We start from the raw sequence: 21534 nt of genomic DNA on the forward strand, positions 1-21534 counted from the left end.
CTCTCTCTCTGCTTTCAAATATTGGGGGAAGGGAAAGCAAACTTCTTAATGTTAAATTCTGTTTAAGGTTTGTAGTATCATTGATCAGCTCAGAAACCTTGGCACAAACAATGCCAGGGCGTACAATGGCTGCATTCATAAAGAATTTCATATTACAAGCTGACATCTGGAACAGATGTTTGCTTTTCTGAGGTCACCATTTTGCCCACACTAATCCTTAACGTTCCCCGTGCCTTCACATGAAAATTGGGACTTGATTAAGAAGGCAATCTGCTCGATTTGTACTTGAAGCATCGCAATATTGACCTATGTATTTGTCAACACTGTTAGAGTCCAAATCTAATATTCAAATCCCATTTTAGACAGGGAATTAATTTATCACAATTTGACGACAATTCCTTCCGAAAGTTAAAACCTAGCCGTGGACAAAGTTTGAATCACTTGTAAAGCTGATGATTTTTTTTTTTGAAAAGGAATTCCTAGATCATTCTGATGCATATCAGAATTGGTCAGAAATGACCTATTGTGCGTTTGGTCATGTTCGATGAGGACTGAGTGAGACATGTGGATTCACAAGTCATGCAATTCCATTTTCTTTTTAAAAAGGCCGGGCACCCTCCCCCTTTTCCTCCAGCATGGATATTAGTGTTGAAATGCACTGCCCAATGTGTAAGTCGGTCAAGGAACCGCGACATTTCCAGGTACAAACTTTGCTTTTGAGGTCGATTAGCTGTGATCTTCTGTAATTGGTATGGTGCCCAGGGTAGTTAAAGGAAAATTGGCTCGTGGAGCCTTTTCCAAAATATCATTCAGATAGATAAGTTTCATAAATTAGCATCTTAGTTTCACGCTGAATTCTCAAACTTTCCCTAACATCGGGCAGCACTTCCCTGCAGCACGGAGGGAATGCAACACTGTTGGAGATGATGCCTTTCTGATGAAAATCTAGTCTGCACTCTCGGGTTAAAAGACCCATCCCATTGCCTTATTCTGAAGAGGAGAAACAACAAGCAGCAACAAGTTGCATTTATATAGCACCTTTAATGCCCCAAGACACTTCACAAGCAGTGTTCTCAAAAATTTCACACTTGAGCCAAATAAGGAGAGATTTGAACAGGTGACAAAGAACTCAAGTAGAAGAGGCTGTGAGGTCGAGGGAGGGAATGCCAGAGTTTTGGGAGTTTGGCAGCTGAAGGCATGGCCACAAATGGTGGAAACGGTGGAAATCGTAAATGCTCAAGAGGGCAGAGATCCTGGAGTTTTGTAGAGCTGGAGGAGATTACCAAAATGGGGGTGACAAGATTCTGGAGGAATTTGAACATGAGGTAAATTTTAAAATTGAGGCGGTGCTTGAGCAGGGACTCAACGGTCCAACATTAATCCTTCAATTAATATCACTAAAACAGACTACCGGTGCAGGTGTCTCATCCTGTTTATGGGCAATAGATGTTTGCAAAGATTCCGTGTCTTTCCTATGTTACAACAGTGATTGCACTTCGAGAATACTTCATTGGCTCAAAGGCACTTTTGGATATCTTTGAGTTCATAAAAGATGCAATGCAAAAGCAAAGTTCGTTTTCAGTTCCAAGAAGTACCTGTCATATATTTCACGATTGTGTATGCTGACATCATGATCCGTTAAATGGCCTATTAAGCTTTAAATTCTGATCGGTTTAAACAACTGGCTCCATACTTAATTTAAAACACTGTGCCTTAGATGTCACTGTCCTTTGTACTGCTGCCTCTGCTTCTCTTATGCAATTTTACTAGTTCTCATAGCATTCCAGTATTAGCTCTTTGGGGGTGTTCAGTAGTGTGGTTCAGAGGACCTTAATTTACGATAATTAATTAAATGCCTTAATTAGCGATAATTCTACCATTGCCTCCTTAATGCCCACATTTGCTTCATTTCCCCAAACAAGGTAGTAAATTGGGTGGCACAATGGTTAGCACTGCTGCCTCACGACGCCAAGAACCCGCGTTCGATCCCGGCCCTGGGCCACTGTCTGTGTGGAGTTTGCACACACTCCCCGTGTCTGCGTGGGTCTCCCCCCCACAACCCAAAGATGTGCAGGGTGGGTGGATTGACCACGCTAAATTGCCCCTTAATTGGAAAAAAAAGATTGGGTATTCTAATTTTTTTTTTTTAAAGCAAGGTAGCAAATCAATTCTATTGAGGTTACAGCAGAGTGGAAATTAGTTTACTTATCAAGGTATTCCTAATGCACTAATGCCGTATATACATTTCCCATTCAGACACATTTCAGTTGTAGCAGTTTACTGATGCAACTTGCTGGAATGCTGCTTTACTTTATTAGCAGTACGTTTTGTGCATAAACGTCACTGTAAATTGTTCACTTTGTTACTTTCTGGTATCATAAATAACTAGGCAGCGTGTCTTAAATCCAATTGGTTCAAAAGCTAAAGCATCAAACGAAGGGTTAATTTGGGGGGGGGGGGCAGAGATGACTCTTTGCCTTCCCGTTTCCCCCCCTCTCGCAGCAACTAGTGCTGCTCCACCTGATGCCTTCCTCCCATTCTTAATCCAGACCAAAGGAGATTATTTTGAAGAGTTTCATGACCAGACATCTGCTTCTACTGAGGTGTTCCCCATAAGGTGTTCTGTAAGGCAGAACAGCACAACACCTTTTAGGTGCAAACATCATCTGAAAACACGCTATCAGTTTCCAAATGTATGCTGACACTACCCAGCTCCACCTGGTCACCACCCCTCCACCGTCTCTGGATTGTTTGGCATCCAGTACTGGATGAGCCAGAAATTCCCTCCAGCTAATTCGAAAGACACAAAGTATTGGCCGGGATTCTCCGAGCCGAAACTGCGCTCGGCAAGGGGATGGGGAATGGGGCGTTAGAGCCGCGATAGGGTCCGATGCCGGGATGTGAACCTCCGTTGACCAGCGAATCGGCTCCAGTCGCACGTGCACGGCCGGGGGCCGTTGAACGAGGCTCCCGCGTCGATTCTCTGCGGTCGACCAGCCGAGTTCCCGCCGGCGTGGTTCATCAGAAATAATTTCTTCTACACCGGATAACGGAGATGTGGGACTCTCTTATCCTATGAAGTTGTTAAGAGCTGGCTCATTTTGAATATTTCAAAACTGAAACTGATTGCTTTTAATTAGGCAAAAATATTACGGGTTGCAGAAGGAAAAGAGATGGCTGCAAGTTTAAATTCTAACTAATCTGTAGCTCTGAATGGTGGAGCAGCCTCAAGGGGATGTATGACATCCGCCTGTTCCATTGTTCCTTCTATAGCCCACTTTTTTGTTTTGAAGGTTTTTTAGAATTTAGTGCTTACAACACAAGATGCTGCTGGTAGGCTGTGAAACATCTGGAGTGAGGAGTAATTCCTTTTCTGTAACGAGCCTTCGCCCAGCTTTATGGACGAGGGATACCTCATTCTCTCCTTTTCATGAAGTAACGCAAACATGTTGGCTGCCCGAGGAAAATATTCACCAAATATTTAACTTGGCTTTCTCCCTCCCCATTCAGCTCCCCACGGAATGCTCCAAAATCTGGGAATACTGTGGTGCTTGTATCCTGTACAATACTGTATTTGTTTATTGGTACAACCTTTTCTTCTAATATTTTTTCAATGTCATATTTACTCATTTAAATTGAGAAATGAGTCTCTGCAGAATGGATTAGGTTCAGAATATAGTTTAAGCTTTTCATTTGATGACCCAGTTTCCAATTATTTTCTCACTCGGTACTTTCCACATCCTCATGAGAAGTGGTGTGACAGGGTATGTCACAAGCTCAGACAAACATGGCCCAGATTTTAGCTTGCTGTTATTATGGAGTAAATTTAAGCTGCAATTTCTGGAGTCTGCATATGTGCATTTAAACTAGGACGTCTCAGGGTTATCAGCTCCTTCACAGGCCGCACTATAACAGAACAGGGTTAGCACATTTAACATAATGCATCAGATGTGATGTTACTTACCCATTTATTACCATTTACTGAAGGTGCCAGTAAAAGTCAAGGTGGGTGCATTCAGGAGTGTCAATATTTAGCAGCTTGGATAAGTGATCAATGCTGCCAAAGAACCTCTTTGGTCTGGAAAGTTTGATTTTACCAAGTGTGGCGCATCATTCCTTCAGAAGCAATTTAATTTTTTAAAAATAAATTTTACGTACTCAATTCATTTATTTTTCCGATTAAGGGGCAATTTAGCGTGGCCAATCCACCTAGCCTGCCCATCTTTGGGGGCGAAACCCACACAAATACGGGGAGAATGTGCAAACTCCACACGTTCAGTGACCCAGAGCCGGGATCGAACTTGGGACCTCAGCGCCGTGAGGCAGCAATGCTAACCACTGCGCCACCGTGCTGCCCCAGAAGCCAGTTAATGTTGTGATTTTATTTGTTTTACCTTTTACTCCTCCTCATCCTGTCTGACTTTCTCGGTCTCTGCTTTGTTTCTATACTTGAGTTAAATCTAATTTATGCTTCTTGGTTTGGTTTAGTGTATGTGTTGGTGAGGATTCTTCCTGCTCACCGCCACATCAGATGTCCGATGTCTTTGCTTAAAAAAAACACCTCAGGAGCACACTGGGCAGTTGTCAGCGAGGTGAACAACGAGTGCTATATTCCTTAACCACTGACTTCAATGTTAGGGCTAATACAATAACCTTTATTGTCACAAGTAGGCTTACATTAACACTGCAATGAAGTGAAAAGCCCCTAGTCACCACATTCTGGCGCCTGTTCGGATACACTGAGGGAGAATTCAGAATGTCTAAATTACCTAACAGCACGTCTTTCGGGACTTGTGCGAGGAAACCGGAGCACACGGAGGAAACCCACACAGACACTGGGAGAACGTGCAGACTCCGCACAGACCGTGACCCAGCGGGGAATCGAACCTGGGACCCTGGCGCTGTGAAGCTAACCACTGTGCTACCGTGCTGCCCTGTGCACAATAACCCATCCCCATAACCAAGAAAAAATTAGCACCATCATTAAGCTTGTGTTCCTTCGACAGGAGCAAATTAAAGGGCGATCAGATTGAGGGTTTTAAGGTGGTGAAACAGTTTGATCGGATAGGCAGAAATAAGCTGTTTGCTTTGTTACGGGGATTTCAGAACACATGGGCATAATGCTAAAATTAGAGCTAGGCAGTTTAGCGGTAAGTTAGGAACAGCTGCTTCACACAAGGGAGTGGAAAGCTGGGAGTCAATTGGACAGCTCAAAACAGATTGATGGATTTTCCTTGGGTCAGGGTGTTGAGGATTACAGAACTAAGGTGGATAGATGGAGTTAAGATATGAATCCACAATGGGTGGGTGGAACAGTGTTGAGGGGCTGAATGGCCTACTCTGTTCTTATTGTGGGAGAAAAAAGCAGCTGTGTATTGCATATCCTGTTTTAACTTGTGTCCTTTTGGGGAAAAAAAACCGCTCAAGAGCTGATATCTGACACCAAAGTATTGCTTATTGACTGGTACTCGTTAGTCATTGTGATCATTGCTCTGTTGGGCTAAAGATCAAAGCAAGATTGCTAATTCCTGTTAACGCTAAACAATATTGCAAATCCACAGTAACCCACCTTGCATCCCCCTCCCCAGTCCAGCTCGATGTCTTAGTTTAGTATCCTGTTCCAACTCCTTTGTTCTTCGAAATAATCACTGAGGAACATTTTTGCTTGTTCTCCTATTTGTGGTGTTGCAGGGGAATACAGATTCTATAATTGCCAAAGTGATATAAAATACATGGGATTAACCCGTTCCTTTTTTTTAAATTTTGAGTAGCCAGTTCCTTTTTTTTTTCCACTTAAGAGGCAATTTAGCGTGGCCAATCCGCCTAACCACACCTTTTGAGTTGTGGCGGTGAGACGCACGCAGACATGGGGAGAATGTACAGACTCCACACCAACCTAGGGCCAGGATCGAACCCGGGCCCTTTGCGCCGTGAGGCAGCATTGCTAACCACTGCGCCACCCTGCCATCAGATAACCCAGTTGCTGTATGAAAGAAGAGCTTTATTAACATTGCCACCAAAGTTGCCAACGGTGAAGTTACATTTTTCAATGTTCATTGTCCAATTTTGTGAAATTTGAATCCAGTTTGTTATGAGTTTTTCTGGATGTTCTAGGCTGTTTTTACTATTCAACTATTTGAACGTCTTAGATTCTTAATTAGAGACTTCTCCCAAGGTGGAAGAGTCAATTACTAGGGTGCATTGGTTGAAGGTGCGAGGGGCCAGGTTTAAAGGAGATGTATGAGGCAACATTTTTACACGGAGGGTGGTGGGTGCCTGGAACTCGCTGCCGGGGGAGGTCGTGAAAGCAGATACGATAGTGACTTTTAAGGGGCGTCCTGACATATACATGTATAAGATGAGATAGAGAGATGTGGTCCCCGGAAGGGTAGGGGGTTTTAGTTCAGACGGACAACATGGTCGGTGCAGACTTGGAGGGCCGAAGGGCCTGTTCCTGTGCTGTAATTTTCTTTGTTCTTTGTATACTCCTAGAAACAGCACAGTGACTGGCTGGGTGAGGTCGCTGCATGGGGTTGCTTGTTTTTTGATAATGCTCCTTGGAGCCTTTTAGCTATGCTGAAGGCACTATGTAAATGCCGATTGTTTTTAGTCAGATATGGATGGGCACTGAAATTTTTTTTGATTGTTCTATTTTCTGTAGATGTTTGATTAATGTAGTTTTATTTTTTTCTACAAATTAAAGTACCCAATTTTTTTTGCCAATTAAGGGGTAATTTAGTGTGGCCAATGCACTTACGCTGCACGGTTTTGGGAGTGAGGCCCACACAAACACAGAGAATGTGCAAACTCCACACGGACAGTGACCCGGGCTGGGATCGGACCCGGGTCCTTGGCGGCGTGAAGGCAGCAGTGCTAACCACTGCGCAACCCTGTCTCCCCTGATTTATGTAGTGGTCTTTTTCTTTTGCGCGCACACCAAACTCAGTGCTGAACATTTCAGACATGACATACTGCCTGGAACTGCTCGTACATCAAAACAAAATACTGTGGGTGCTGAAAAGCAGAGAATGTCGGATATACTCAGCAGGTTAGGCAGTGTCTGTGGAGAGGAAAATCGAGTTGACGTTGCCACGTTTGATCTGTCTTTTTCTTTCCCCAGGTGCTGCCCTGACCTTCTAAGTATTTCCAGCGTTTTCTCTTTTTAAGTCTTGGAGTAGCTGCTGTGAGGGAGCATTGCAAAGTAATCAGTGGTTTGATCACCACTGCATATGCACAAAATCTGAGGTCGGGAAATTAAAGTTGTGTCTCTTTAAGAGAAGGAATTCTATCCCCGTTGACTTTACCGCTGTTTGTATAGACAAATATTTGTCACAGCAGTTTTTTTTTTTTAATCCAACAAGGATGAGAGCACAGGGGATGGGGGAGAAACACACCTGTAGGCGGTATATAGCGTTCCAGGTAAATTTGCGCACGTGTCAAATGCTGGATTAACTTTCTAAAGTCTCCTAACCATTCCCTTTACGTTAATTCCATTGAGCCCTTGTGTGAATTGCTTTGCAATGGTTCACACTACTTTGAGTGAGACACTAAGAACTGTACACACCATGGTGATGTGGAATCATAGAACCAACCCGTATAGAAGGAAGCATTCGGCCGTTTGCCCCACCCCCCCACACTCTTTTCCTATTCAAGTATTTATCCAATTTTCTTTCGACAAGTGGAGTTGAATCTGCTTCCAACTCCCATTTGTATTCCCAATCATAGCAACTCACTACAAAAGCTTTTTCCTTTGCCTTAAACCTCCGTCCTCTGGTTATCAATCCTTCAGCCACAGTATAAATGTGATTTTTAGCAAGTGGGGCAAAAAACATTTATTCCACCAACTCGGGCAGAGCATTTATTTAAAGCTCAGCGGCAGATAATACTGCTGGAATTTCCCAAGGGAAGCAGTATAATGCAGCTCGGGGAAACTGGAGTCTGATTGCAGAGTAGGTTTGGGAAGCTTTCTTTGTATCAGCGACACTTCAGTGAGCACCACATCTGTGATCTGTTTGGAACAGACCCTTTTTTAAAAAAAAAGAACAAGACAGAGCTAACTTTTGTTCAAAATTGTTCGGATAAAATTTGCTACGTAACTTCACTGCCGCAACATTTAACGTGTAACCCTTCTGGTGTCCGAAGGCTGCATTGGCACTGCACTATAACGTTGGTCGAAACATCAGTGGTTAGGTGGATTGGCCATGATAATTGCCCTTAGTGTTGGGTGGTGTTACTGGGTTATGGGGATAGGGTGGAGGTGTTGACCTTGGGGTAGGGTCTTTCCAAGAGCAGGTGCAGACTCGATGGGCCGAATGGCCTCCTTCTGCACTGTAAATTCTATGAACTTCACTTTTGTTCTGACACCAGAGCAGTGCAAATGCAGCATTACTTAGGAGTCAGTCAAGGGTAATGAGGCTGTGTGGAGTTGCATTGCAGTCTTATTCCAAAATTATCCATAGAATCCCTACAGTGTGGGCAGCATGGTGCCGAGGACCCGGGTTCGATCCCGGCCCGGGTCCCTGTCCGTGTGGAGCTTGCACATTCTCCCCGTATCTTCACCCCAACAAACCAAAAGATGTGTAGGGTAGGTGGACTGGCCACGCTAAATTGCCCCTTAATTGGAAGAAGAGAATTGGGTATTCTAAATTTACACTTATAAAAAAAAAAAAATCCATACAGTGCAGAAGGAGGCCATTCGGTCCATTTGAGTCTGCACCGACCCCCCGAAAGAGCACCCCACGTAGGCCCATTGCCTCGCCCTATCCTTGTAACCCTACCTAACCTGCACATCTTTGGACTGGGAGGAAACCGGGGCACCTGGAGGAAACCCACGCAGTCACGGGGAGAAAGTGCAATCTCCACACATACATACACACACACACACACACACACACACACACACACACACACACACACACACACACACACACACACACACACACAGAGTCACCCGAGGTCAGAATCGAACCCAGGCCCCTGGCGCTGTGAGGAAGCAGTGTTAACCAGTGTTCCGCAAGTTTCATGTTGGTGGAACTGGAGAGTTATGCAGCGCAAGAGGGAGTTGTGAGATGCTGATCAGGGTAGCACGGCGGTACAGTGGTTAGCACTGTTGCCTCACGGTGCCGAGGTCCTAGGTTCGATCCCGGCTCTGGGTCACTGTCCGTGTGGAGTTTGCACATTCTCTCCGTGTTTGCGTGGGTTTTGCCCCCTCAACCCAAAGATGTGCAGGCTAGGTGGATTGGCCATGCTAAATTACCCCTTAATTGGGAAAAAAAATTAATTGGGTATGCTAAAATTTAAAAACAAATAAATAAGAGATGCTGATCAATGTAAATGAGTGGGTATTGTCCATTAAAGTTTCTGTTAATGTTTGGATATAGGTGGTTCAATCTTCATGTGGAATAGAGAGCCACAGATTATATTCCCCTTCTCTACTGAGTCCTTGATTCTTAGCCACTGATGCTGCTGCTTTCTTTGACTTCATGCTTTCCCTTTTCATATATTCCATGAGATCGATAAAACTATTTTTGATAAGAGTTTGATTCTGTGCACCATACTCAAATTCCATGCTGCCTGTCGTTAATTAAGCAAAGATGGGGCTGTTTTCTAATCGAGGTTTGGAGTTGGATGGGTAACACCTTCTTGTAACCCGAGTCAAAACCCTTTGGTATACCTTTTGATGCATGTATTTGTGCAGAGACCAACTTCTTCACTCGAGGCTTCCAGCACCTAAAAACCTTTAGTCTGATCCTCTTCCTTAAGAGATTGATTTTTGATCATGCCTCCTGCACTGTCAGGCTGCGTGTACTGCCATACAAGTTTCTCAGTTTATGTTTATTGACTTTGTTTCTCTCTTCCTAAAGCAAACTTGATAATCTCATTCTCAGGTGCGCCTGTTCATCTCCAAAGATCGGTAGCCAAAGAAGTGATCCAGTGCCACACATTTTTAAATAATTGTACTAACCATTGGCTCGCTCTACTGCTTTGGTTGGTGTGGCTAATCGTTTGTTTTTGTGGAATGAGTTTTCACATGCGGATTAAGCTGCTGCAATTTATCGTGGAACGTGGAACACTCTCCTACTGACCTCCCCTGCCCCACAATTCACAAAGTGAAGGGAAAGGTAGATTGTATGCAGAATATGTTTATCCTGCAAAATTACCTACCCTGCTGAAGCTGGTCAGTTATCTGCATGTAAGCTGACGGAATATCTTTATAGTTCATCAAAATGTCCTTCCCTTTTCAATTCAATTTTTATAATACTGTTTCAATAATGAGCTTACAGCTATTTCTGTCAACTTTAGTCTCTTAAAATACATATTTTTTAAAAATTCTGAGTACCCAATTTTTTCCAATTAAGGGGCAATTTAGCGTGGCCAATCCACCTATCCTACACATCTTTGGGTCGTGGGGGTGAAACCCACGCAGACACTGGGAGAATGTGCAAACTCCACACGGACAGTGACCCAGGACCGGGATTCGAACCTAGGTCCTCAGCGCCATATTCCCAGTTAATTGGACCGTAAATCAGTGAAAAGCCCACACGATCTGGATGGAGTGCACATTACTGTTTCAGGGCAGTACGTTGTCTGATCTGTTGAGCCTTTTATCATTTTGACAGTAATTCTTGTTGTTGTGGGTGTTGTCCAGGGCAATGAGCCAACTCTGCTCCGTCTACCTCTTGCTGCACTCGTGGATTGTTTCAAAGTTCTGGCCGGTTTATCAATGATCTTCCGAGCGCAGCAGTGGAGAAGGCCCATATAGTAACCTGTAAGATTGGTTGAGATGTGGCCAGATTGTTGATTATGAATTTGAGTTCAGAAGTAAAAATGTCTCACTGCAGTTAAACAGGGCCATTGTGAGACCACACCGGGAGTATAGTGTACATTTTGGTCTCCTGCCTAAAAAAGGATATACTTGCCATAGAGGGATTGCAGCGCAAGTTCCCGGCTGAGACCAGGTTGGCGGGACTCTCCTATGGGGGAGAGATTGGTTCGACTGGGCCTATATAATAATCTTTATTAGTGTCACAAGTAGGCTTACATTAACACTGCAATGACGTTACTGTGATCCGGCGCCTGTTCGGGTACACCGAGGGAGAATTCAGAATGTCCAATTCACCTAACCAGCACGTCTTTCAGGAATTGTGGGAGGAAACCGGAGCACGCAGAGGAAACCCACGCAGGCACTGGGAGAACGTGCAGACTCCGCACAGACAGTGACCCAAGCCGGAATCGAACCCAGCACCCTGGTGCTGTGAAGCTAGAGTATAGAAGGATGAGAGGAGATCTGATTGAAACGTATAAAATTCTAACCGGGCTGGGAAGAGTAGATGCAAGGAGGATGATTTCCCACCAGGAAGGCTGTGGAGGCCAAGTCACTGTGTTCCAGAGAGAGATAGAGAATCTTTTAGATTTTAATGGCATCAAGGGGCATGGCGAGAAAGCGGGAGTATGGCATTGAGATTGTGGATCAGCCATGATCATATTGATTTGCAGAGCAGGACCAAATGGCCTCCTCCTGCTCCTAGTTTCTATGTTTCTATACCTCGGACTGCATTCCAGTGTCTATAGGGGATCCTCCAGCTGCTGAATTCCTATGTTCACCTTCAGCAAATGAAGCTGGTGCACTTTGGCAGCTGAGATCAAAACCTCCGCGTCACTCCAGATCTGTTACGCTGATGTTGGACAAAGAGCCGATCTGAGCACCACATCTCGGGGACAATATGTTGGCCTTGGAAGGGATGCAGAATAGATTTACCAAAATGATACCCGAGCTCCCAAGAGCCAAAACCCGAGGGGAGATTGCATAAACGCTGGAATTGTAATGGTTATGGGGTGATTTTCAAGATATTAAGGGGAACAGATAGGGTCGAGTGAGAAGAACTGTTTTCACTGATTGTAGTGTCTGTGACTAGGACCATGGTGTAAACATTAGAGCCAAATCTTTCCGTGTTACCTTGGACGAGTGCGCGGGCAATTCCAGCCCCACAGGCCTCGGGAGTCCCAACGTAAGTGAATTAACCAATCATTTGTGTATTTTCCCGAGATCTTTGACCCTTGACTGCTCCAATGACTTGCAGGTGCCAGATTTGTAAGTAAACCATTGAAAGTTTGTTTATAACAAGAGAAAAGATAAATATGTGATGGCAAAAATACAACCACCCTCTGCTAATCTAATTATTCCCCTAACCCCATCCCACCCTCCACCCAGACACACACAAGTTCAACACACAGTGTGGGGGGGTAGGAAAGGTTCAAAATCAGAGGGATTAAACTTCGATGAGAGGTGCGTATCTGCGCTGCTGAGATTGTCATCTTTGTACGTGATCTTCTCCGAATGCGAGCTGTTGCAAACCATCAGTTGGTTTGGATTTTCTAGGATCTACCTTCAGGTAGAACTCTCAGGCTGTAGGATGTCCTCTGGAGTCGCCTTCACCTCCACTGACCACCAGCTTGACTCTGTCTCATTGAGACAATCTTACAATTCCCTGCATGGGAGATTAAAAGAAGGTTTTCCATCCACTCCACCCCTAAAACACTTGTCTTCCCTTTCTCTGGGCAAGGTTCTGGCCGTGGTAGGAAAAAGAGAAAAGGGCCTGTTTTTCAAGACCTTTTTGGGTTCTCAGGATAGAAACATCAGCCTGGGCTTTTCTCAGCTTTCACATGGAGGTTTAGACTTGCTCAGGCCTGGCTGGAGAGAATACTTTGCAGCCTTTTAATCAGAGGTTAAAATTTCTCAGACCTGGCTGGGTAGAGAGTGTGTTTTAAACCTGCTTCTGGCTGCTCTCGATGTCTAAGCAGCACTGAGATCCGATATTGAATCTACTTGTGTTCCAGAATATTCCGAAGGGCTCCTCCAATCACAGCCGAAAGCAGAATATGTCCTGGAATTTCAGAAGAGACAATTGGCCGAATGCCAAGTCCATCAAAATGACATCACAAGACTATGCCACATAGCACACTACACGGAGGGGAATCCCCCTAGGCCAGTTCAAATAGCAACTTGCCGGGGTGGGGGGGTTCAAAAGTCTATAGTTTAAACCCAAAATTTGCAACATTGAAGCCACTAGCAAGACGGGAGTTAAAAAGGACACTAGGATCAGACCAGGATTTAGAAGAGGTTTCTGACGCAGAGTTGAAATTAGGAAGCACTTCTATATGTAAAGGGTGTTAGAAGTTTGGAACACACTCCTACAAATGGCAATTCATACCAGATCAACTGTTAATTTTAAATCTGAGATTTAACCAATTGCATTAAGGGATATGGGACAACGGCAGGTATATGGAGTTCAGTTGATCTTCTTAAATGAATGGCGGAACAGGCTTGATGGATCAATGGGCTCTTTCTGTTCCTATGTGCTTGAGGTCTGTGAGTGTAAAATGCATCGACTATTTTTTATGAATTGGGTGTTTTGTAAAGTTGATTTCAGGCGAGCAACACCAATTAATGTCTTCCTACTTATCAGTAGATAGTTGCAACTGGGAAGATATGTCGCCAAGTCGTGTGCATTCTCTCCTTTGTTCTCTGTGCACCTTGCTGCCCTCTGCTGTTCATTACTCTAAGTTGTAAGACGTGTGACCCAGAGCCCTACAACACTTGCGTTCATTACAAAAATCTGCCTGATCCTTCAGATGCTTTCCTCCGCTTCAATACATCGGGTGGAGAAATCTTGATTGAGGCCAAAATGCAGGTAGATGGATTCTCCTTGGGTTAAGGAAACACTGGTAACTTTATTGGCTCCAAAGAATAATGGGGTGCCCTGAGGACATAGACAGTGCTATACAAATGCAGATGTATTCTTTTACCATGGATAGATAGGTTAGATGATTTGGAGGTCTTCCTTCCTGAAACTGTTACTCCAACAAGACTCACTTTAACTGTGGGTTTAAACAAACCCAAAGGTAAATTTAAGCTCATGGGTCCCTATTAAGCCTTATCGACTTTGGCCTATCCTTGGATACTGACAGCACCATAGCTGTCATCTTAAATACTGACTTGCCACTGCCATAGTTTAGGAAAATAAACATCTTTAGGAGGAATGTGGAGGACTTGGAAGCAGAAGAGATTTATTAGGTTGGCCTCTGGGATGAGAGCCATTGATGTGGACAGACTGGAGAAGATGGAACTGTTCTCCTGAGAGCAGAGGAGATTTGAGAGAGATGCTCAAAATCATGAGGGGCGTTGAGTAACTAAGGAGAAACTATTTCCAATAGCAGGACTAGCAAGCAGAGGGTGTAGATTAAAGTAGCTGCTGGAGGAACCAGTGCTGAGGTGAGGAAATATTCCCCTACACAGTGAGGTGCTGTCTGAAAGGGCAGTGGAAGCAAATTCAATAACTTCCAAAACTGAATTGGATAAACACCTTGAAAAGAATAAAAATTGAAGGGTTGATCGGGAAAAGAGCATAAGAGTGGGACTATTTGGAAAGCTCTGTGACAGAACACGTGCAGGAATGATGGGCCAAACAGCCTCATGTGCTGTAAGCTACTGCCTGTATTTAATGTATTAACACTGATAACATTTCACATTAATGTGTCCTCGTTAATTGGCCTACTGAGGCCAATTAATGGCAACTCGCCTCATCCTGCCCCCACCGCTATTTCTCCCATGCTAGGGGAAGGCCCACACCAAGCAGGTAGCCCGACAGCTTAATCGGGGGGTGCTGAGGAATATGGCACGGTCACACATTGGTTAGCACAGTTGCTTCACAGCTCCAAGGTTCAAATCCCGGCTTGGGTCACTGTCTGTGCGGAGTCTGCACGTTCTCCCCTTGTCTATATAGGTTTCCTCTGGGTGCTCTGGTTTCCTCCCACAGTCCAAAGATGTGCAGGTTAGGTGGATTTGCCCTTAATATTGCCCTTGGTGTCAAAAAAGATTGGGTGGGTTTGTGGGGATAGGATGGGGGTGTGGGGGGCTCTTTCCAAGGGTCGGTGCAGACTCCATGGGCTGAATGGCCTCCTTCTCCAAATTCTATATGTCCAAATAAAACCCCATAAAATCTAGGCCACAGTTTCATTGAGATTTCCATAACAATTTGGAAAGTAAATCCCTGAAAGATGCGCATTATCTACAGATAACGTTTTTTGGTCGGAGTCCATCAGTTATGCTGTCACCATTCTTTCCTCTCTTTTCTCCCCCCCACCCCCCCCCCCCCCCCCCAGCTGAGGCAACAGCGGAAAAATGAGATTTCCTATTTCGTGGATTCAACGTATATAATGGCCTTGACATGTTCAGCCAGTCCACATACTCCTGTTTCCTTTATCAGGGCCACTGAGTTCAGCTTTCAAACATAATCTATTGTATGAAAGGACTGGCCATGAAGAATAGATTAACCAGTATATTTTGGGAATTGACTGCTGTTATCTTGTACTTTTGTTCCAATGTAAACACTGTCCAGTTGTGTTGGGGCTAAGCTGTTCTGGACAATTCTGACTAATTACATGTTTAAGTTGCACTTGTTGTTTCCGTGTATATATCTGACTGCATGATCACAAGAAAGCAGTGGAATACCACTGTGCATGTTATTGAGCAATACTGGTGGATCATTCCTGTATATATCTTAATTCAAAGTCATTTCTAAGCTCCATAAAAGAGTCAAATTCATATTTCATTAATGGGTTTATAGGGGAAGCTTGTATTCTTAGTCCACACTTTTTAATATCCAGGTTTGCCATCTTGCATATCATTGTTTTATTAAACTCTTTAAATATTTGAGAATGTGCTTAACTGGAAACTGTTAGCAGTGTTATGGTCAAACTGCAAATTCTGGAAATTCACTTTTTATATCTAGAACTGGTGTCCCTATATTAATTTGCTCTTTCAAGGAATTAATAAGTTTTAGCTGGAGATGCAGATTATATGCAAGTTACCATACTTTTAATAATCTTTATTAGTGTCACAAGTAGGCTTGCATTAACACTGCAATTAAGTTACTGTGGAAATCCCCTAGTTGCCACACTCCGGCGCCTGTTCGGGTACACTGAGGGAGAATTCAGAATGTCCAATTCACCTAACAAGCACGTCTTTCGGGACTTGTGGGAGGAAACCGGAGCACCCGGAGGCAACCCATGCAGACACCGGGAGGACGTGCAGACTCCGCACAGGCAGTGACCCAAGTCAGGAATTTAACCTGGGACCCTGCCGCTGTGAAGCAACAGTGCTAACCACTGTGCTGCCGTGCTTTTTAAAAGGTCAAAGGTGATAAATTGAAGGGGAAACTAGATAGACAGATGAGGGAGAAAGGGATAGAGTGTTGTGCTGATGGGACGAGATGAAGAGGGATGGGAGAAGACTCATGTGGAGCATCAATGCCAGCACGGATCAGTGGGCCCAAGGGCCTGTGTCTGTGCTGTACACTCGCTGTGATAGCATTGTGGGAGCACTTTCACCTGCAGTGGTTCAAGAAGGAGACTCTTGAGGGTGACCAGGAAGGTGTGAACCAGTAACTTGCTTTAAAGCATGTTGAGGTCTCGGAAGCCGAGTTTCAGGAGCTAGGAAAGTTTTCAAGCTCGTGAACTACTTGTCTGCAGCTGGCCCAGCAGAGTATGACCCAATGCTGTATAATTTTAGGCCAGTTTGCTGTTTTTGGTGCATGGGGCTCTTGATACTTGCCTTGCATCACTCAGTCACGTTCACGCATTGTAGGGGTTGACCTGCTTACTAAGCTGAGTATGTGTGAACAGAGGCAGGTGAGAGGGAAAAGGCAGAGAACTTGCGCTCTTTAAAGAAAAAGCTCCGGTAAACTGAAGGTGAGTAAGACTAAGTACATCTGGGTGTGGCGTCTGCAAGCTTTTGATTGCAGTTTATTTAATGACGTGACGTTTTTGTGTGCTTGTAAAACACTCTGCTGGTACCTGCTGTTGATTGTATATCGCAAACGTTTTGTTTGTCTCCTATGTGATTCTAATAATCAGTCACATATTTCAGGGCTTGGTAAATTATTCCCTTTACGTATAACATAACAAAGTGTGCTTTTTGAATTGTTTAGAGAGCAGTGGTGCAAAATGAAGGGAGGGTGAAGCAATGTGTGAACCAGTGACTTGGTATAAAGCGTGTTGAGGTCAAGAAAGCTGAGTTTCAGGAACTAGGAAAGAGATTTAAAAAGACATAACCTCCCAAGTTAGTAATTTCAGGATTACTCCCGACACCATGTGCTCGTGACTAGAGACAAGGGAGATAGTGCAGGTCAGTGTGTGGTTGGAGATTTCAGATTGCTGGGTATTGGAACTGGTTCTAAGTGAAGAGGCTCCTGCACAAGGCGGGCAGGTTGTACACTAACAGCCGAGATCAATCTTCACAGCGAGGTTAACTAGTACCTTTGGCGGGGATTTAAACAAATTTGACCGGGGGGGTGGGGGGGGGCGGGGTGCGCAAAAGGGAGCAATACTGAGATCAGAGGACAAAGAGATAGGAACAGAAGCTAAATTAGACATATCCCAAAAAGCAGAGGTAGCGAATAATGAGACTCCTTTTTCAACGAGATTAGTTGACATGTGGATAACTTCCTGAAACCCTGGTGGAACCTGATCCCCTAAATAATTTTTAAAAGGAGCTGGACAGGAAATTGAAGATGACGAACTTCAGGGTTACAGACAAAAAGCAGGGAGGTGTGACTTCAGCACAAGAGCCAGCATAGACATGGTGGGCTGAGTGGCCACTTCTGTTGATATGATTGACTTGTGGCCTCCTCTTATTGTTACAGAGTGTTTGCCTGCCTCGGGAGACGAGGTTGGGTTGCTTCTACTCGATGAACCTGATACCTGAGCTCGGTAGTACTAGTCAGGGTGTTTATTGATAAGCCTACATGACTCACTAATGGAATTTGTTGCTGTTTGATTAATTTCTTCTCACTGCTCAAGGTGACATTAATGGGTGGATGATCTAGCAGGACAAGCTCTGTGCTGGTAAGCTGCAAGGTTTCAGCTGGTTTGAGTTTGCGAATTGCTCATACATTCACTTGGGGCTCCCTACAGTTCAGCTGCTGCCAATAAGTTCTCTGAGCTTCAGTAAGTGGGGCACCTCTCTGTGGGGGAGACTGCTATGCATATCTGGAATTACTTCTATAAATTTCCAAGTACTTATGTTTGGAAGCACTTCAGCATGGTGATTAGTTTGTGCGTTATCTGATGCCCTGCAGATTACATTTTCTTTTCAATTATACTATAAAATGAGGCCAGCTCCGCTAACTTATTTTTGGAACTTTTACTGTAATCCCTTGCTTAAAGGAAGGGGAGCTTATAACAAAAGTGCTTTTTATTGGTTGAAGATTATGGTTATTTAAGATCTCACCGTGATGAAATTAATCTTACAACTTGCTACATGGCCTCGCTCCGCAGAGAACTGAATTTGAATCCAGGCCATGCTGATAAATGGCTTTTTGCTCCACTTCAGGGATTCCGAGGGAGCAAGGTTTGGCTGCAGCTGCAGGAACGATCTATTGTAACACACAGAAAGCTTTTAACTTACATCTAAGATCCTGCTGGACTTAATAGTGCGATGCAAAAAGTGGGACAACATTTGATAATCTTTATTGTCACAAGTAGGCTTACATTAACACTGCAATGAAGGTACTGTGAAATTGTGGCAATGGTAACCTCCTGCTTCTGATGTTGAATTGGTTCCTTTTTTACTGCCCAGCTACCACATCTTATTTAAAAGTCCCACACCACGGGCAGCATGATAGCATTGTGGATAGCACAATTGCTTCACAGCTCCAGGGTCCCAGGTTCGATTCCGGCTTGGGTCACTGTCTGTGCGGACCTCCCCGTGTGTGTGTGTGGGTTTCCTCCGGGTGCGCCGGTTTCCTCCCACAGTCCAAAGATGTGCAGGTTAGGTGGATTGGCCATGATAAATTGCCCTTCATGTCCGAAATTGCCCTTAGTGTTGGGTGGGGTTACTGGTTTATGGGGATAGGGTGGAGGTGTTGACCTTGGGTAGGGTGCTCTTTCCAAGAGCCAGTGCAGACTCGATGGGCCAAATGGCCGCCTCCTGCACTGTAAATTCTATGATAATGTATGAACCTCTCCTTCTCCCCCCCCCGCCCCCCCCCCCCCCCGGTTGTATTATGTTTCAATTGTATGGAGTTAAACTCTGGAAATAGGTATTAAAATGGATATATACAAAGTTAATGTTGTTTGTGTTTATTTAAAAGCATTTATGGTTACCTAATCCTCAATGTAGCTTCAGGAATGCATGTTGATTGCTTTTTTTTAAAACTCATTTACGGGATGAGCATTACAGGCTAGGCCCAGCATTTATTGCACATCTCTAGTTGCCCTTCAGAAGGTGGTGGTGAGTTTCCTTGAACCACTGCAGTCCTTCAGGTGTAGGTACACCCACTATGCTGCTAGGGAGGGGGTTCCAGGATTTTGCCCCAGCGACAGCAAAGGAACAGCGGCTGGTTCAGCTCAGTGGGCTAGACAGCTGGTTTGCGATGCAGAACAAGGCCAGCAGCGCGGATTCAATTCCCGTACCAGCGGAGAATTCTGAATTCTCCCGAACAGGCGCCGGAATGTGGCTAATAGGGAGTTTTCACAGTAACTTCATTGCAGTGTTAATGTAAGCCTACTTGTGGCAATGAAGGTTTATTTATTTTTATTTATCTTTTTCCAAGTCGGGGTGGTGAGTGACTTGGGAGGGGAACCTCCAGGTGGTGGGGTTCCCAGCTATCTGCTGCTCTTGTCCTTCTAGATGGTAGTGGTCGTGGGTTCGGAAGGTGCTGTCTAAGGAACCTTGGTGAGTTGCTGCAGTGCATCTTGTAGATGGCACACAAGGTTGTCATTGTTCATCGGTGGTGGAGGGTTTGAATGTTTGCGGAAGGGGGAGCAATCAAGTGGGCTGTGTTGTCCTGGGTGCTGTTGAGCTTCTCGAGTGCCGTTAGAGCTGCACGCATCCAGGTAAGTGGAGAGTATTCCACTACACTCGTGACTCATGCCTTGTAGATGGCGGACAGGCTTTGGGTGGTCAGGAGGTGAGTTACCCGCTGTAGGATTCCTAGCCTTTGACCTGCCCTGGTAGCCACAGTATTAATGTGGCTCGCCCAGTTCAGTTTAGATGTATTTGGGATGGGGAAATAGTTGCCTGATGAGAAAAATGATTGAAATCTGTAATGTATTTTCACCCTTTTCAAAGCAAAAACACTGTTTTAAAGCAGCTTCATTTTCCATTCAACAGGTATGGGATTCGTCCAGAGAACGTGATCCTGTATGGTCAGAGTATAGGCACAGTACCAACAGTGGACCTGGCTGCTCGATACGAATGTGCTGCAGTTGTCCTCCATTCTCCCTTAATGTCGGGCATGCGTGTAGCCTTTCCAGACACTAAGAAGACCTACTGCTTTGATGCGTTCCCCAAGTAAGTGATTTTACTACCAATGTTCACAGTCATTGGATTGGATTTGTTTATTGTCACGTGCACCGAGGTACAGTGAAAAGTATTGTTCTGCGTACAGTCCAGACGGATCGTTCCATACATGAAAAGAAAACACATAATAGGGCAAACATAAAATACACAATATAACTACATGGACGCAGGCATCGGGTGAAGCATATAGGTGTGTAGTACTACTCCATAGCAAAGATGTGAAGAGATCAGTCCATAGGTTAGTACGGTTAAATTAAAATTTTGCAGGACAAGTTATTCTTTTTTAAAAATCTTTTTATTTGTGCAGTATAAATTATTCTTAAAGTTTTGTGGATTTATGTTGCAATTATCCAGTTCAAGTGATGCAGTGCTACATTTATTAATATTCTCCAACTCCGACGTAGACGTCATTTAGAATGGACCCTTAATAGTGCAGCACTCGTTCAGTACCGCATATCAGCCTAGATTTCTTTGTGCCCAAGGTCTTGGAGTAGGACTTGAACCCGCAACCTTCTCACTCCAAGGCGAGAGTGTTACTGACTGAGCCAGAGTTGACACTAGCAAAATGTGTAGCAAATTGATGGGGAACAAGTGTAATGATTAGTTTACAAGACAGGCTTGAAACCGTGCAACTCCAAGATATCCTTTCTTCCTCCTTGGGAGTGTTATCCATTTTACCGAGCATCACTGATCTGCTATGTCTTGCCTCTTCAACATTTTCCTTTAGAAGTCATTGCTAAAAGCCATTCTGCCAAATTTCAGATTGCTTCAGGCTGTCATTTTCTTTCTGCCTCCTTGGGCATAGTATGCATATACTGTGGAGGACGTCCATACGCATGTACACGTGTGTTCTGTTGTTCCATGTATAAATACTGTAATAGCTGGCATTTAAGAAATGTGCTTTTGGTATGTTGTTACAATCCTCATAGAGGCCGATAACTTTTAGAAAGAAATTCACGTTACCTGGTCCTAGTTGAACAGATTACATAACACGATTTCACATTTTAAGATGTTTATTGTAACAACAGACTAAAAACTCTATTGGCTAAACACAATTTTTGTACACAATTTATTCTTTAACTGCAAAAAAGATCTTTTAACACAAGCAATAAAGAAAATCAGGTGTATGTTGCACTGTCCACAAAGTTGGCATTCAGTTCTCCCTGATCAGT

General features: G+C 44.3%; 1 protein-coding gene across 1 annotated transcript in view; it reads left to right on the plus strand.

Annotated features, from left to right (window-relative positions):
* abhd17b (abhydrolase domain containing 17B, depalmitoylase) overlaps positions 1-21534 on the plus strand; it is a 56887-nt gene that overhangs the window by 30767 nt on the left and 4586 nt on the right. Inside the window, exon 2 of the mRNA XM_072517373.1 lies at positions 20174-20353. Coding sequence (XP_072373474.1) covers positions 20174-20353 — 180 coding nt within the window. The remainder of the gene's footprint in view (positions 1-20173; positions 20354-21534) is intronic.

This window comes from Scyliorhinus torazame, chromosome 9 (assembly GCF_047496885.1).
Source record: "Scyliorhinus torazame isolate Kashiwa2021f chromosome 9, sScyTor2.1, whole genome shotgun sequence".
Lineage (NCBI taxonomy): Eukaryota > Metazoa > Chordata > Chondrichthyes > Carcharhiniformes > Scyliorhinidae > Scyliorhinus > Scyliorhinus torazame.